Source organism: Tyto alba, unplaced genomic scaffold (genome assembly GCF_018691265.1).
Source record: "Tyto alba isolate M040663 unplaced genomic scaffold, T.alba_DEE_v4.0 Super-Scaffold_29, whole genome shotgun sequence".
NCBI classification, from domain to species: Eukaryota; Metazoa; Chordata; class Aves; order Strigiformes; family Tytonidae; genus Tyto; species Tyto alba.
The window spans coordinates 1,351,804-1,366,554 of NW_024881303.1; the positions used below are offsets into that span (position 1 = coordinate 1,351,804).

Here is a 14,751-nt window from a genome sequence, read left to right on the forward strand (position 1 = left end):
CGCCATTTTGTGTGTGGGGAGGGGGAGCGGCCCAGGCGCATGCGCGGAGGGGGGGTGGGCGCGGTGGTAGCTCGGCGCGCAGGCGCGGTGCCCGGTGCGCATGCGTGGCGGTGTGCGCGCAGGCGCGGTGCGCGCTTGCTGAGGCCCCCGGCGGCTGCAGGCGCGCGGCGGTCGGGCAGTTCCGCGGCCCCGCGGCAGGTACTGGCGGGGGGTGGCGGGGGACACGCGGGATTTCCGCGGGATTTCCGCGGGGCGCGGGAGCGGCCGCGGCTCTGGGCGCGGCCATGAGGGGTGCGCGCATCGCCCCGGGGGAACGCGGGGCCGGGGCCGCGACCGGGGCCTGTGCTGGCGGGAGGCTGAGGCGAGCGGGGGTGGGGGGGATGCGGGAGCCGCGGCGGCTTCTTCCGTTACGGTTTATTCCCTTTTTTACGCTATTTTGGCCACCGAAGCGGCGAAGGGGCCGGGCCGGTACCGCCTGTGCTGCCCCGGAAAGTTTCAGCAGGTGGTTCCCAGGGTCGTGACAGCCCGTTGGCAGGGCAGGGGAGGCTGGAAGATGGGCCTCCAAATTCCCGCCTGCTGCTTGTGGTTTTTTTCCTTGAGGTTTCCCATTAGTTCGTTCATATTTATAAATGCCGGTATTGCGTGCGATAGACGTTTAATTGAAGCAGGCTCAACAGTATATGTTAACGTAAATCATTTAAAGCTGGTGCATGTAGTTATGTGATATGTAGGTTTTTTTTTTTTTAGCTTGAGTGATGTGAAAACTCCTAGAATTAAGTTGCTCAGTTCCGTGGTTGTTGCAGATGCACATTAGCTCCGTGCCTGCTGCCCTCGTAGCTCCGAGGGGTGTTTGTGGGGCACCGGGCAGGGCGGGGGGCATTGCCTGTGACCCCCATGTACGGGGGGAGTCCGAGGTGTCCCTCGGTTCCCTGGGGGAGTCTGCAGCGCCTTCAGCTGGAAGTGAACTGGCAAACAGACTTCTCGTTTCTGTTGGAAAACTTTGTGCAGAGGTCGTCCAGCTCTGCTTCTCCCTCTTTCTTCCCCGCCCCTAATTTGAAAGATAGCTAGTTTTGGGGGGAGTTGTTTTTTTAAGCGGGAATCCATCTTCTGAACCAGCTAGAGGGGGGAAAAAAGTCTCCCAAATATCAGAATAAGTGTAGGTCATAAATTATTGTATGTTTAAAAACAATTGTATTACTTTTCCCAAATATTAGAGCTGTAAACATCCACTAAACTATTTTTTTTCAAGTGTTGGGGTTGCCGTTTGCGTAACACACTCCTCTGATGCCTTGAGTTTATAACCTTTACAGAGGTAAGCACTGGATGGTAGCAGCTGGTTTTAATGAGGCAGATCTCTTCTGTATGTCTCGCTGGTAAAGGCATAGTGATACTGCTTTGGTATTTAATTTCTTAACGTAGAAATGATCTTTATTCTCAAAACCAGTATTGAAGACACATCTCTAAGACTCGCTAAAGAAACCGCCTTTTGCTGCAGGCTTTCTGGAGGCGCCCAGCACGTCAGGAAGAACCAGTCATTAACAAATTAAACTGCTCATCTTACACAAGCGTCCTCTTTTCCTGTAGAACAAAAGCACTATAGTGCTCTATGCAGTCACATCATGTTTGTGTGAGTTTTAAATGGCATGAACTGTTAGTTTTTATTGAAAAAGAATTATGAACTGTTTACCTTAAAGGAAAGACGTTGTGTCTGTATGATTGCCAGGTGATGTATACAATGGAGCATAGAAATAATTATTTTAAAAAACAGTTATTAGAGAGCTTGCAGAGTAGACCACGTGGACCTTTTAACGCTACGCCCAAGGTACTTGGCTTGGTGAACTCCTAGGAAAATGTGAACTGTTATCTCATGCATCGATGCTGCTGAGGAGAGGATACAGGTTATTTTCCTTTCTGTTGAGAATTATTCCCCCACTATGTTATTCATGGCTTATTGGCGTATGTGTTGAAGTGAAAATCAAGTGGTCTGTTGGTTCTCTTTTCAGGTTTTCAGTGGGAAAGAATTCTGGAGACAGAGGGTGGGGACTGTTTTTTTTTAAATGTCAAACTCACTTGCTGTCATCCTCTCTGAGGAGAACCAAAGGGAAATGGGAGTGGCAGTTGTTACCATTCACTTGAGGGTGATGGTCTCACACTTCTTCATCCAGATTACATTCCCAGCTAAGAGCTATTGTTTTACCTACAGTCTGTTAGTCGTTAGGATCTGGCCTGGGTGGGGGAAGGTTCAGCTGGGTGCCTTACGCCCAGGCTCCAGGCGGTGAGGGGCAGGGATCAGCTGAGCACCGTTTGCAGGGCTGCTGGGGTAGGCTGGCCTGGCCTTGGCTGAGGAGGGTAGGGCAGGGCTGGGAGCAGCATTTGGCAGGAAGATCAAATGGAGAGTGGGAGGGAGATGGAGCTTGTGCTGAGGGGCAGGAGGAAGCACCTGACGTGCGAGCTGTGTGTGGCAGCGGGCGACTCTGTGTGAGGGGCTAGCCTAAACGTTCTCTGTGGCCCTCTGGTGCTGGTTAGTTTATATGGACAGCATTAATATGGACTGAGTCTAGTGCTGATAGTAATTCTCTTTGCAAAGTAATCGCTTAAGCCAGTTCAGCTAGGTGTTGAGGGTACATTTGAACGTATATTTGTTTTGCGAAGAAGTTACTAAGTAGTAGCATTGAATAAATTTGAACGTAATTCTTTATTTGAAATAGACCTGCTAGACTTGAACAGGAAGCCTGCATTGGTTACCTTTTATACCTTGATAGGTTTTTTTTGAAAAGCCACCATGTTTTTTACGTGCAGATGTTAAAATGCATGACTCATATTAACATGTTTTTAATTGCAGTATGGCTCATGCATGAAGCAGATTTAATTGGTGAGGGTTTGTGGTGAAATACATGGATGCCTGAAGCACTTGGGAGACTCTTAGCTGATAATTCACACCCAAGTTCTACTTGAATCTTCACTGCATGAATACAGAATCTTTTAATTTCCACAGGATCTAGCACAACAAACCAGCACTAAGCTCAGCCATGGAGAACGCGGATAATACAGAGGAGGAGAAGCCGACTATAAGCAACGACAGCACAGACAATGGCACTGAAACAGCAACAGAAGAACAGAGTATGGACTTCAGTACGGAAATTATGAGTGTAACTGAGATGGAACAATCACCTGATAGTTCCCCCGACTTGAATGAAGAGAACACACAGGAGAGTGAAATTCCAAATATTGAGAGTTTACAGACAACAGATATTGAAGCTTGCTTCCCTCCAGATTTTGAAAAGTTCTGGAAAGTAGTAGAGGACAATCCCCAGGATTTCACAGGATGGGTATATCTACTACAGTATGTAGAGCAGGAGGTTAGTACATGGCCCCTTTTTCCTTAGCCTTCCAGGCATAAACAAAGAAAACAAGTCATGGATGGTCCAGGGACAAACCTAGAACTGTACATCAGGCTTCCATGGATACTGGTTTAAGACAGTTGCCCTTGCTAGTGTCGTCATCAGAGATCACAAAATAAAAAGGACCGTTTTTAAGACAATGTTAAAACAATAACTGTTTTTAAAATAATGTGAAGGGCTTTTTTAAGGAAGAGATTCATTGCTTTTATCATGTATTTCTTGCAGAACCACTTACCAGCTGCCAGGAAAGCATTTGACAGGTTTTTCACACATTATCCATATTGCTATGGATATTGGAAAAAGTACGCAGACCTTGAAAAGCGACATGACAACGTTAAACAGTCTGATGAGGTATGTAGGTAGCTGGGCACAGCTATTGCCGTTGGTCCTGTTGGCCAAATAATGACTAACCTACTGCAAGTCATTTGGCTGCCAGTACCTGCCATGTATGGTCAGGTTTGTAGGGATTTTGTTTGCACTTGTCACGTCTGTGGCATTTGTAGCTAATGTTTTTTCTCTTTGTTGGCAGGTGCGTTAAACCTCTACAGTTTGTCAAGCTTTGCAGTGCAAGCCTCTGTATTACACTGCAGCTTAACAAGTAGGGCAGGGCTTTTCTGTCACTTACATTTATTACTCATTTTCAAAACAATATAGTTGGTTTGCTGGTCACAATTGCTACATCTTATTGCATTTTTGGTCAGACGCTGTCAATGATGCTCTAATGGGTCTGTGCCCTATGGTCTGTACCCCAAAGCCTGCCCACACAACCTGGTCAGAATGCAGGGACCGCTGCGCTTTGAAGATCAAGACTCTGCACGTGGAGATCAGAACATTGCCATGTTCTATCCAACCTCCACCCAAATGGTAATGGTAGATTATTTAAACAAAATTCCAGTAATTAGTATTTCTAAGGTTCACCGGATAACACAGTGTTGCCTCTCTATTAGGACGCCATTAAGTATTTGAAGTACAGTTCATGTTCTCTTCATAGGTTTATCGCAGAGGGCTGCAGGCAATTCCTCTTAGTGTTGATCTTTGGATACACTATATAAACTTCTTAAAGGAGACCTTGGACCCTGCTGATCCTGAAACTAACAGTACTATTCGAGGGTAAGTTGAAAGCAGACTGAGTGATACAAGAAGCCCCTGCATGCAGTCACAGAGCAGTGTGATCAGATTAATATGTTTAAGCTAAGGGGCAGGCTAATAACAGCCTGCAGTTACTTTAAGGACTTCTAAGAGACGATGGAGCCAAATTCCATAAGAAAGGGTAGATGATACAGTGGGGTACAAGGGCCAAAAGCTGTGACTTGAGCGCTTCAGACTCGACGTTAGGAAATACTTAGTGCAGCACTGGAACAAGTTCCCCATAGAATTTTTGGAACTTAATTCCTTGTAGGTTTTCAAGGTATGACTAGAACTTGTCCTCATCTGTTGCTGTCAGTGGTCCTGCTTGGAGTAAGAGGTTGGACGAAAGCTTGATCCAAAACCTTAGTTGAACTTTAACTGAAGCAGCTTCTAGCTGCATCACTGATATATAGCTCTTGGGTGTTAAACTGTTAAAGTAATGGGTTTAGAATCTTTACAAAATAGAAGCAGTAAAGACTGTGTTTTCCTAAGTTCTTGCATTCCTGCAAGTGGCCTTTTCTGTTGCCTTTATTTGTTCTGTTGTGGTAGTGCTGGAGGAAAAAGAAGTGAGTGCGAACTTTCTGGAGGTCTTGCTACAGATACCTAGAAAATACTCTGAAGAATTTGAATAATGAATAGAGGTGTGGTTTCAAGTAAATGAAGATGCTCTCAATCTTTAAATAAGACCCAGAACTTTTCTTCCTTGTTCTGTCACCGCACCCAGAAACAACTGTGAAATTATTTTGTTTTTCAGAGCCTATGAACATGCAGTGTTAGCTGCTGGGACAGACTTCCGTTCTGACAGACTGTGGGAAATGTATATAAACTGGGAAAATGAACAGGGAAACCTAAGAGAAGTTACATCCATCTATGACCGCATCCTTGGAATTCCAACACAGCTCTACAGTCATCACTTCCAGAGGTAAAGCGAAAACAAAGATTAGTTAGTGATAGGAATTTCTTAAGTGCATGTTACCCTACTTCTGTAAATGTGGAAATACTCACTCAGAACAAGAACTTGAAATAGTTACTTAGTTTTATGTACTTATTTACTTATTTATGTACTCATACAGTTCGACTGGTTACTTTAAAGTACTGGTACACGTTTTAGGAATTTGGTTTTAGATCAATTCACAGATTCTGCTGTGGAATAAAGGAAGGCCTTGGAATTATGAGAATGGAAGATGTGTTTGAGAAATGAAAGAGAGCGGTTTTGATCTTCCTCATGTAATGCTCACGTTTGGTGAAACACTATTTAATTGACTAAAAATAAATACTTGGTTAAATTTTAGATAGTAGAATTCTGCATTAATATGGAGAGGTTAAGAGGGAACCAGAAACCTCCTGTGTCTTTTGCGTAATTTCTACAGATCCTTTGGGTTTAGAAATGAAGTATCTTCCTCTAAAACTGCTCTTGTCCCTTGCCATCAATTTTACGTGGCAGGTGGTCTGTCTTTGTCACTGAAGTTCATCATCCTTTAATTTCTCTTTGAAATCTGAAGCTTTTGAGGACTGATAGATAGCAGGAGTGGCATTTTGTGTGCATGTTGTCAGGATTTGCATTCTCAGTGTTGCTCTAGGCTGATAAAGTAATGCAGAACCCCGCTAGGATTTATTATTTTGCTCTGGCTGGGCAGAGAACTGCAACACGAAACATCAGATTTGTGTTGACTCGTTTCTAACTATTCTCAGGTTTAAAGAACATATACAGAACAACTTGCCTCGAGACCTGCTGACCACCGAGCAGTTTGTTCAGCTACGCAGAGAACTAGCGTCGGTGAACGGCCATAGCGGGGAGGATGCACAACCTGGAGATGACCTGCCCTCTGGTACCGAAGACATAACCGACCCTGCCAAGGTACGTACGCCGAGGATGTTCCTCGGCAGCTCCTGCCTTGCTCTGTGCCTCAAAGCTGAGTTTTTCTGCAGACGATTCAGTGTATCTGTAGCTGAGGTGCTCCCGTAGTTCTCCTGCACACCGTTGCTCTTTGGCTCCTGGGATAACTGCTTCTGGCTACAGGGCATACCTTCCCAGTGTTTTCATAGGTATTAAAGAAATTGAGTTAAAAAATTAAAGAAATAACGTACAGAATTTTAGGGATGAGTGTTAATTATTCCAGATTAACAGATTAGGAACCGTGGCCTGGGCAAGCTCTTCATCAGCAATGGTGTCTGCAGGTTCACAGCCTTGGGAGGCATATCAAGACTCAGAGCCGTCCAGAGGAATGGCTGACTGTGAAAATGTACACATACTGAAACCCCGTTTGACTTGGATCCAAATTCATCTTTAATTTCAATCATCTTTAGCATAAGAGCAAAACTTCAGATAGAAAGCCAGTTCAATTGGGTTGCACTGAGGGCCAGGGCACCATCGGGGTAGTATCCCATCCCTTCCCCTGGCTCTTCAGGGTAACGTTGAATGTATCTGTCAGGCTTTTAATTTATGCATGTTACATTCATCATAAAATGCATTTGCACAGGTGATACCACGTCTATCTCTGTTACATTTTTTTAAATTGTGTTTTAGCTAATCACTGAGATAGAGAACATGAGGCACAGAATCATTGAGATTCATCAAGAAATGTTTAACCACAATGAACATGAAGTCAGTAAAAGGTGGACATTTGAAGAAGCGGTAAGTTTGTTTTTTCTATCTAAGGCAGCATGTGCAAGAGTTTTGAACATGAGACGAGGAGTTTTGAGTAACACGCCTTACAATTTAAACTGTTGCGGGGCTTTGAACGAAGGTAGAGTTTCACTTCTCTGCACAAAGTCAACTTGTGAGGTCAACTCCATCACCTGACAATTTAAAACTCTTTAAGCAGTATTTGGAGAGCGGCAAGATGGTGTATTGTTTACTAAGCAGTCTTTAAATACGCGTGCGTGAAATCCTGTGGAAGTTAGTACTGCCTTCTGCACCTGGGGTGTTGCAAAATAACAGAGGGATGAAGGTAATTCTAATTGGAAAGGTAAGCCTATCCTAGAACCTGGGAACGTCGTACGTAGCCAGCCCTGGGGCTGTAAGCAGAAGAGCACAGGCTCACCGGGGAGGGTTTCCCTCCCAGTGCCGCAGCAGCCTGCCGTGCTGTTCCCAGCCCTGCGTGTCGCAGGGTCGCTTTTGTGCCAGCGGCCTGGCACAGGAGGAAGCAGAGTGGGCAAAGCCTGTCCCTGGAGGAGGTGGGGCTCAACTGTGCAGATGTAGTGCGGAATGGTTAGGTGAGTACAGGTGTTCTTGGCTCGGGAAACTTTACGCTACAAATTACTGACACTTGGGAGAATGGTAAAACACTGGATGGACACGCTGGAGAAGGTGTGTAAGGAACGGGCTGTCCTCTCCTGTTCCTGGCCAGAGCCCCTGCCTTTTCTACCAAGAGAGTGTATCTGCTCTGTAGGTACCACCTTGCTGGATATATGAAGTGTTTGAAGTGTAACGTTAAATGAGTCTGTATAACAGACAGAAATGAGGTAGATGGGCAACAGATGTCACGGAAGTGATGGAGACCGCTTAGACCTGGTTTATTTTAGCAGGAACAACGTACCTGGGAGTTTGTCAAAATGGAAAAAGCGTGTTGGGTTCCATAGTAGAGTTCAGTGAGGAGCATGAAGCGGGCGATTGGCTTTTATTTCCGGTGGCCTTAAAGAATTGAATGTTACTCCTTAATTACTGTAAGCTCTCCATCCATTTGTATGGATGTCTCTGAGATGGAATTGCAGTACAGGAGAGATAATCAGGTAAAATTCAAGATCTGGAGAGGAAAAGCAAAAGGTCTCTGGAGAAGGATGCTTTGCTGCGTTCAGGTCAAAGCAGTGTTGAAATTTTCAGTGCTGAACTCTGTCCCACTCATCTCCTCTTGTAGTCATCAGTAAAAATGCAATCTTGCTAGCTCTTGGAATAATCAGCTTAATGTAAACATTTATTATGAAGTTCAATTCGATGCTCTGTCTTTCCTTGCCGTGATTCTCAACCAAATTTTGAATTTAATTTGTAGGGCATGCGCTAGTACAACAGTAAGTGCTTCAGTTGGCTGGGTGTATGTATGTGGACAATATCCAGTGTTGTTCATAATGTGATTGTTACGTTGTGACTGCAGGTTTGCAAGGGCGTAGCCACACTGAGTTCTTTCTCAGCTTCTGTGAACACTTTCACTCACAATTTTCTAGAAAAACTAGCCTAGAGTGTAAGTGTCAGCAGCATCTCTTAATCAATACTTGGGGAACCCCCACCAGACTCAGCTGAGTGTATAGTGACGTATGGTTCTGAAGTCCAGTTTATTTAAATGGCATTACTTGACTGGTGTCTGGCTGTTTGTTGTTTTTTGGGGGTTTTTAAGCAACTTTGGTGGTATGTTTATTAGTCTTAAGTTGCCATACTATGACTCTTGCAGATAAAGAGGCCTTACTTTCACGTAAAACCTCTGGAGAAAATTCAGCTGAAAAACTGGAAAGAGTACTTAGAATTTGAAATAGAGAATGGCACTCATGAACGAGTTGTGGTCCTCTTTGAGAGATGTGTCATTTCATGTGCCCTCTATGAGGACTTCTGGATTAAGGTAAGGGAAGTGGTTTACCACCTATCTCCTACCGATTGCATACATTGATCTAGTGACTAACCTTTTGTACTCTGTGGAATGTTGTTCATATATAACTATATCTGTTGCATTAGGAGATGGTCTGCTTGCAACCAGATTTGACTGCTGCATATGCCAACTTCGTTGCCTCTCTACGTCCTTCCTTACAGAAACTAGTCTAGTGGTTCAATAAAGGTGCTGAATGGGTTTAAACAAAAGAATTTTATCGTTCTGTCATGTTTTAAACGACAACTACAAGCTTTAAATTTTTCAATCTCTGCTCTGTTTTCAACTATAGTATGCCAAATACATGGAGAATCATAGTATTGAAGGAGTGAGGCATGTCTACAGCAGGGCTTGCACAATACATCTTCCTAAGAAACCAATGGTCCACATGCTGTGGGCTGCCTTTGAGGAGCAGCAGGGTAAGAGCAACGTTCGTTTTTGCTGGGCGGGATTCTGGTTTTAAGAGGCTGTTGGATGTCTCGTATCCTAAAGCATCTTCACCGGTGTTTTAGGCAACATCGATGAAGCAAGAAGAATCTTGAAAACATTTGAAGAGTGTATTCTAGGGCTAGCAATGATTCGCTTGCGAAGAGTGAGCTTAGAACGCAGACATGGGAACATGGAAGAAGCTGAACACCTGCTTGAAGATGCTGTTAGGAATGCCAAATCAATTAGTGAATCGTCGTTTTACGCCATCAAATTAGCTCGACACCTCTTCAAAGTACAGAAAAACCTTCCAAAGGCAAGAAAAGTGCTGTCAGAAGCCATAGAAATTGACAAAGTATGTGTTCCCTCTTTGCTGTATTAAAAAAAAACTCCTGGTATTTTTCTGCACCATTTTTTAAAAACTACGGCAGCAATGATGACAAGACTTGTAGCTGTATGTAATGTCTCATTACTGCATGGAGACACCAGTCCCTCTAAACTGATGTTGCCGTGCTTACAGCTTGCAAAGCTGGAAGTTTGCATTTTTTTTTTTTTTTTTTCATCAGAATCACAATGTGCTTCATACTGTCATTTTTCCTTTTTAGAATCTGAAATGTTACAGGTGCGTTCACATCTCAAGGTGAACAAAACTGATCCCGTAGGCAGTACTTGGATGGTTTTGTGTAACCACAGAAATACTTAGCGCTCCCAATACTGTTAGCAAAGCGTGACCTCTGTTGTCATGGTGTTAGATCACTTCTAATCTATCAGTGAAACAAGCCAGTTCAGAGACGACCCGTGTGAAAAGAAAATCTTTGTATTGACTATCCTAATGCATATTTATGATGTTAACGTTCTGGTATGCATCTGGTAGATATACATTCAGCATTAAATACCTAACATGACAGATACACAACTTCTAATGCGTCTTTTGCACAGGAAAATACGAAACTGTATCTCAACTTACTTGAAATGGAATACAGTGGTGACCTCAAGCAAAATGAAGAAAACATCTTGAGCTGTTTTGATAAAGCTGTCAATGGCGCATTGTCTATAAAAATGAGGATTACATTTTCTCAGCGAAAAGTGGAATTTCTTGAAGATTTTGGTTCTGATGTAAACAAGTAAGATAATCTGTGCAGGGGCCAAACTAGGGTCACCAAAAGTGCTGGGCGAAGCAGTAGGGAAGGGGTGGGGTTAGTGGCATCCATTCAGTTTTCTTGTGTGCCATCAGTTCTCTGTGGAGGGATAGCTGCTTTTCTAAACCAAATTCCTATTTTTAAATAGGACTATCTTTTCAGAAAATTACCCCTTTTTTTCTCTGAAATACCTAATGCCTCATAGAGCAGAACTATGCTGCCCATAACTTCTTAATGCAGTTTCCCCCTGGTAAGGCTCACGAAGGAGGATGCTCCTCGGAGAGCCTGCAGTGATTTGTGGCACGGGTAGAACAGGATCCTCCCTACCCTGTGAGCGGCTGCTCGAGGTTTCCAAAACTGCAGTGATTTGATTTTAATATGTTTAGAAGCGTTAATGGTGCTGTACACTTACGTGGGAGGATCAGATAATAGAAGTACAACCTTATTAGAGACACATTTTTCCTCTTAGTTCTCTGTTGTGAAACAAGCTCTTGTTTTTATTTACATTTGCAGCTAATTAACTTGGAAGGACTAACCGTGAGTTAGTTTTTCCGCTTTGTGTGCTGTTTAACAATAGCTGTCCTTAATTTCTGCTGACTGACCATTCTGACTTGCGTGGCAGCCAAGCACTGCAGGTTTGGGATGCTACACAGACCAAACAAAATGAAATTCTCAGTTCCCAAGTAATACTAGAGCACAGAATGAAGTACAAGAAGTGGTTTTCACCAAGAGAAGTATTGACAGAAGCAGCAGTTTTCATGTGATACCTTGGAAACTGTGGTATGCAGCAGATGAAATACTATATAGCTATTTGTAGAAATTTTAGCTGGGATTCTTGTGCTGCATTAAATTCACTTGTCCTCCCCACGTTATTTGGGAAAAGGCTGTAGGTGCTACTTTAGAATTCTTATAATTTCATATAATGCTCATTTCCAGTATCTAAAATGTTGAATCCTAAATATCAGTGCTGCTGTGGATGGCATCAGCAGGCAGCTGAGGGAATGCAATCACTGTGAGAAGCAGCTGTATCAAAAAAATTTTAGGAAAGTTCTTTATAAAGGAACTTTATAGAAGAACTGTCTGAAGTGTGATTAAAAGTTGAGCAAGTTGGCAGTTCCTGAGCTACCAAAGTTTTTCGCTGTGCGTTGTGGAATCAGATTAAGTTTTTTGGCTTTCCCATCTTCACTGTGGATCACAGACTAAAATTTTACTATGATTGAGTTTGTTTTAGAATGTTTTTGTATTTTTACAGTTTGAAGTAGACATTTTAAAATGGTTGTTCGAGTATTTAAAATGTTTACATGAAAAAGGTGAGCAAACCTTTATTTCTTTTTGTCTCCTTCAGGCTTCTGGATGCTTACGATGAACACCAAGCGCTTCTAAAGGAGCAGGATTCTTTAAAAAGGAGAGCAGAGAACGGGTAGGAAGTGTTCACCTGAGGGTATGAACTGACTCGGGAGGTGAGGCAGCGTGGGGTAGCAGGAGCACACACTGAGCTGAACTATAGCTCATACAAGGCACTGTGGAAAGGCTTTAAAAATAGTTCAGAGAACCATCTCGGAGACTGTTGGGTTGTGGTTTTTTCTTTAATCTATGAATATATATATAGAGAGAGATATTTTTCAGCTTTAAACCTACTGCTTGCAAGAACAGCATCACTAGTTTTTAATCACTTGAAGTATAAACTAAAGAGGGCTATGCTGTTGGCTAAGGTATTTGGAAAGAGATTTATTGGAAAGTAACTTTTTAAACTGTGCATCACAGAAAACTGAACAGTACTGGTGCTCCGAGCAGAGACACGCTTTTGCTGTCTCAGTTTGGGCACCAGCACAATTTAAAAACCAGACTGTTGTTCTGAAGCACAGTGTGCTGCTGCCTTTCTCTAAATCAAATTCTGTCGCCCTGTTTGGACAGGGCACTAAGATGGACAGTACTACTTACCCTTCCCTGTTACATTTCCCACAGGAAGACGTGCTCGGAATTTAAGATGCCATTTACAAGCATATATTCACTTTGCAGATCAGAGGAGCCAGATGAAAAGAAAATGCTGACAGATGACCCGACTTTGGCATCAGCACAGATGATGGATGGGGACATGCAAGTCAACCAGGCAGCGTATAACTACAACGCCTGGTACCAGGTGGGTCCCTGCGCTCTGCGCGCGGGCGGCTTCCCCGCGACGTTCCGCCCTCTGCAGCCCCGGGGGGGGGGGGGGGAAAGCCTGGAGGAAACCTTGAGCTCCCGTTCTTGTTGGTTCCTCTCTGGCCCGTTCCGTGAGCGTAGATTTCTCCAGCGTGGGCCGAGATGTGCGGGTGGGTGGGTAGCTCCCCACCTGAAGGGCAGTGTGACGCCGCTGGCTACGGGCAGCCGGCCTGAGATGTTTTCCCAGGAGCCTCGCCTTGCGCCGCCGGTTCCCCGCGTGCTTTGGTAGTCGCTTTCCCTCACTAGTTGCTGTAACGTCCCGGCGTAGATTCTGCTGCCCTGGTGCACCCCGCGTGCCAGATCAGCCTGCTCAGTAGCTCGTCTTCGGGGTTGCTCTCGCACGGCCTTCCGTTTTGTCCCTGTTAGGGCGAGTCAGTAAGGCCGTGCCCTGGTTTCCTCCTCCTGCTTGTGGCAGCCACCTCCTGCACACGCTCTGCTTCCCGGGTTTGTGTTCGGAGCTGGCTGTAACCACCTGCCTTTCTGTGGGAGGTGGAGACTGGTAAAGGTGGGTGTGCTGGTGCTGCCCCCTCAGCTGGGGGGGGGGGGTGGGTGGGTGGGTTTCAGGCACTGTTCTTCAGGGCTGGGAGGGGCAGAGGCTCCAGCTGAAGCAGTTTAAGGCCAACTGCTGTTCAGGGGGGTGAGGGGCCTGGCGGGCCCCAGGGCGCTGTTCGCAGACAGGACCCAAACCGAGCCGCTCTGGAACTGGTTTGGAATTGCCCACACCAAGGTCGAGTGCTCTTTGCAAAGCCTGGCAGTGAAAGGTGTTCTCACCCAGCGAGGGGGGGGAAACTCAGCACTAAAGCAGGAAAAACACCCCGAGTTTTCGAAGGGCGAAGGGTGGGAAGCGCAGGTGGGGCCGTGCTGGTGCCACCCGCTGTCCCGCGTCAGCGGGGCGGTCGCGCTTGCCTGACCCTCTCGTCTGGTTTTTTTTTTTTCTAGTACAATTACCAGAACGCGTGGAATTACGGACAGTATTATCATCCAACTTGATCCGAAGAGTGAGCGAAGTTCACTGTGCTGCAGTTTCAACAAAGATGGAATTAAAAAAAAAAAAAAATATATTTTTCTAAATTAGGGATGTGAAAGAACTGTTGTAATACCTGCTTTTTTGGTCTTTTGCATGTGAAATGAGCTGATGTTCACAGGGTATGTGTGAAGCAAGATTTGTGTGCTGGTAACTGATAAATGGTATCTCTGTACAATTCTAGTTTACCATAAATGCATTTTTTTTTTTTTTTATTCCCTGCACTAATTTATGGAGATATCTGAAGACTTTTTTTTTTCAGTGTCACGATTCCATAGATCCAATCAATAAGGCTGTAGGGGGTCTTGAGGGGGGGTGTGTTGTTTTTTTTTATCCCCCCAAAGCTGCCACAGGGAGGGAGGACGCTGTTTCCCCCCCCCACCCCTGAAGCCTTTTGTTTGTCGTCATGATCAGAACTCTTCAGATTACCAGGGCAGCCTTTGCAAGCTGCCACACGGATTTTCTACTCTAGGTGGGGGGTCAAAAATTAAAATGCAGTGCAAAATGATGTTGCGTTCTTTTTTAAAAAGCACAAACTGTGTTTGGGATGATTTTTGTATTTAGAGTTTTTCATGTACACAGTGTGAGCAAACTTTTTTCATTTTGATCAAAGTGATCATTCCCATTTTTTATAATAAAAGCAAGGAATTCAATATCCTCTGAGCTTTCTTGGATTGCCTCATTCAAGCCGGGGGGTGAGAACGCAGGAGGCTGCTCAAACAAACAGCGGTGGTTACGCTTTTCCAGCGGGGGGGCAGCGTGCCTGACACTTCCCTGAAATGCCTTTAAAGGAGATGGTTAGCGGAGACTTTTTTTCCTAATTTAAACAGTGCCTGGAATAGAAACGTAATTTTTTT

General features: G+C 44.6%; 1 protein-coding gene and 1 non-coding gene across 7 annotated transcripts; both read left to right on the plus strand.

Moving 5' to 3' along the window:
* Window positions 1-110: 110 nt before the first annotated feature.
* PRPF39 (pre-mRNA processing factor 39) lies at window positions 111-13,955 on the plus strand. 6 transcript variants are annotated; one of them, XM_032995898.2, is made up of 14 exons: window positions 111-198; window positions 2,996-3,359; window positions 3,627-3,752; window positions 4,393-4,511; window positions 5,284-5,451; window positions 6,222-6,387; window positions 7,057-7,164; window positions 8,915-9,079; window positions 9,396-9,522; window positions 9,616-9,884; window positions 10,469-10,653; window positions 12,014-12,088; window positions 12,688-12,808; window positions 13,810-13,955. In XM_032995898.2, the coding sequence occupies exons 2-14, from the start codon at window positions 3,030-3,032 to the stop codon at window positions 13,858-13,860; spliced, it is 2,010 nt and encodes a 669-aa protein (XP_032851789.1). In that variant the 5' UTR covers window positions 111-198; window positions 2,996-3,029; the 3' UTR covers window positions 13,861-13,955. The 6 variants fall into 6 exon arrangements, with proteins under 6 accessions (XP_032851789.1, XP_032851791.1, XP_032851793.1 ...); XM_032995901.2 differs by lacking the exons at window positions 111-198; window positions 2,996-3,359 and adding exons at window positions 3,931-3,999; window positions 4,103-4,265 and having other exon boundaries at window positions 3,659-3,752; XM_032995900.2 differs by lacking the exons at window positions 111-198; window positions 2,996-3,359 and adding an exon at window positions 4,103-4,265 and having other exon boundaries at window positions 3,634-3,999.
* LOC116962397 lies at window positions 9,955-10,040 on the plus strand. The gene has a single exon (XR_004407556.1). It is a non-coding gene; the product is annotated as a small nucleolar RNA SNORD127 (small nucleolar RNA).
* Window positions 13,956-14,751: the final 796 nt, after the last annotated feature.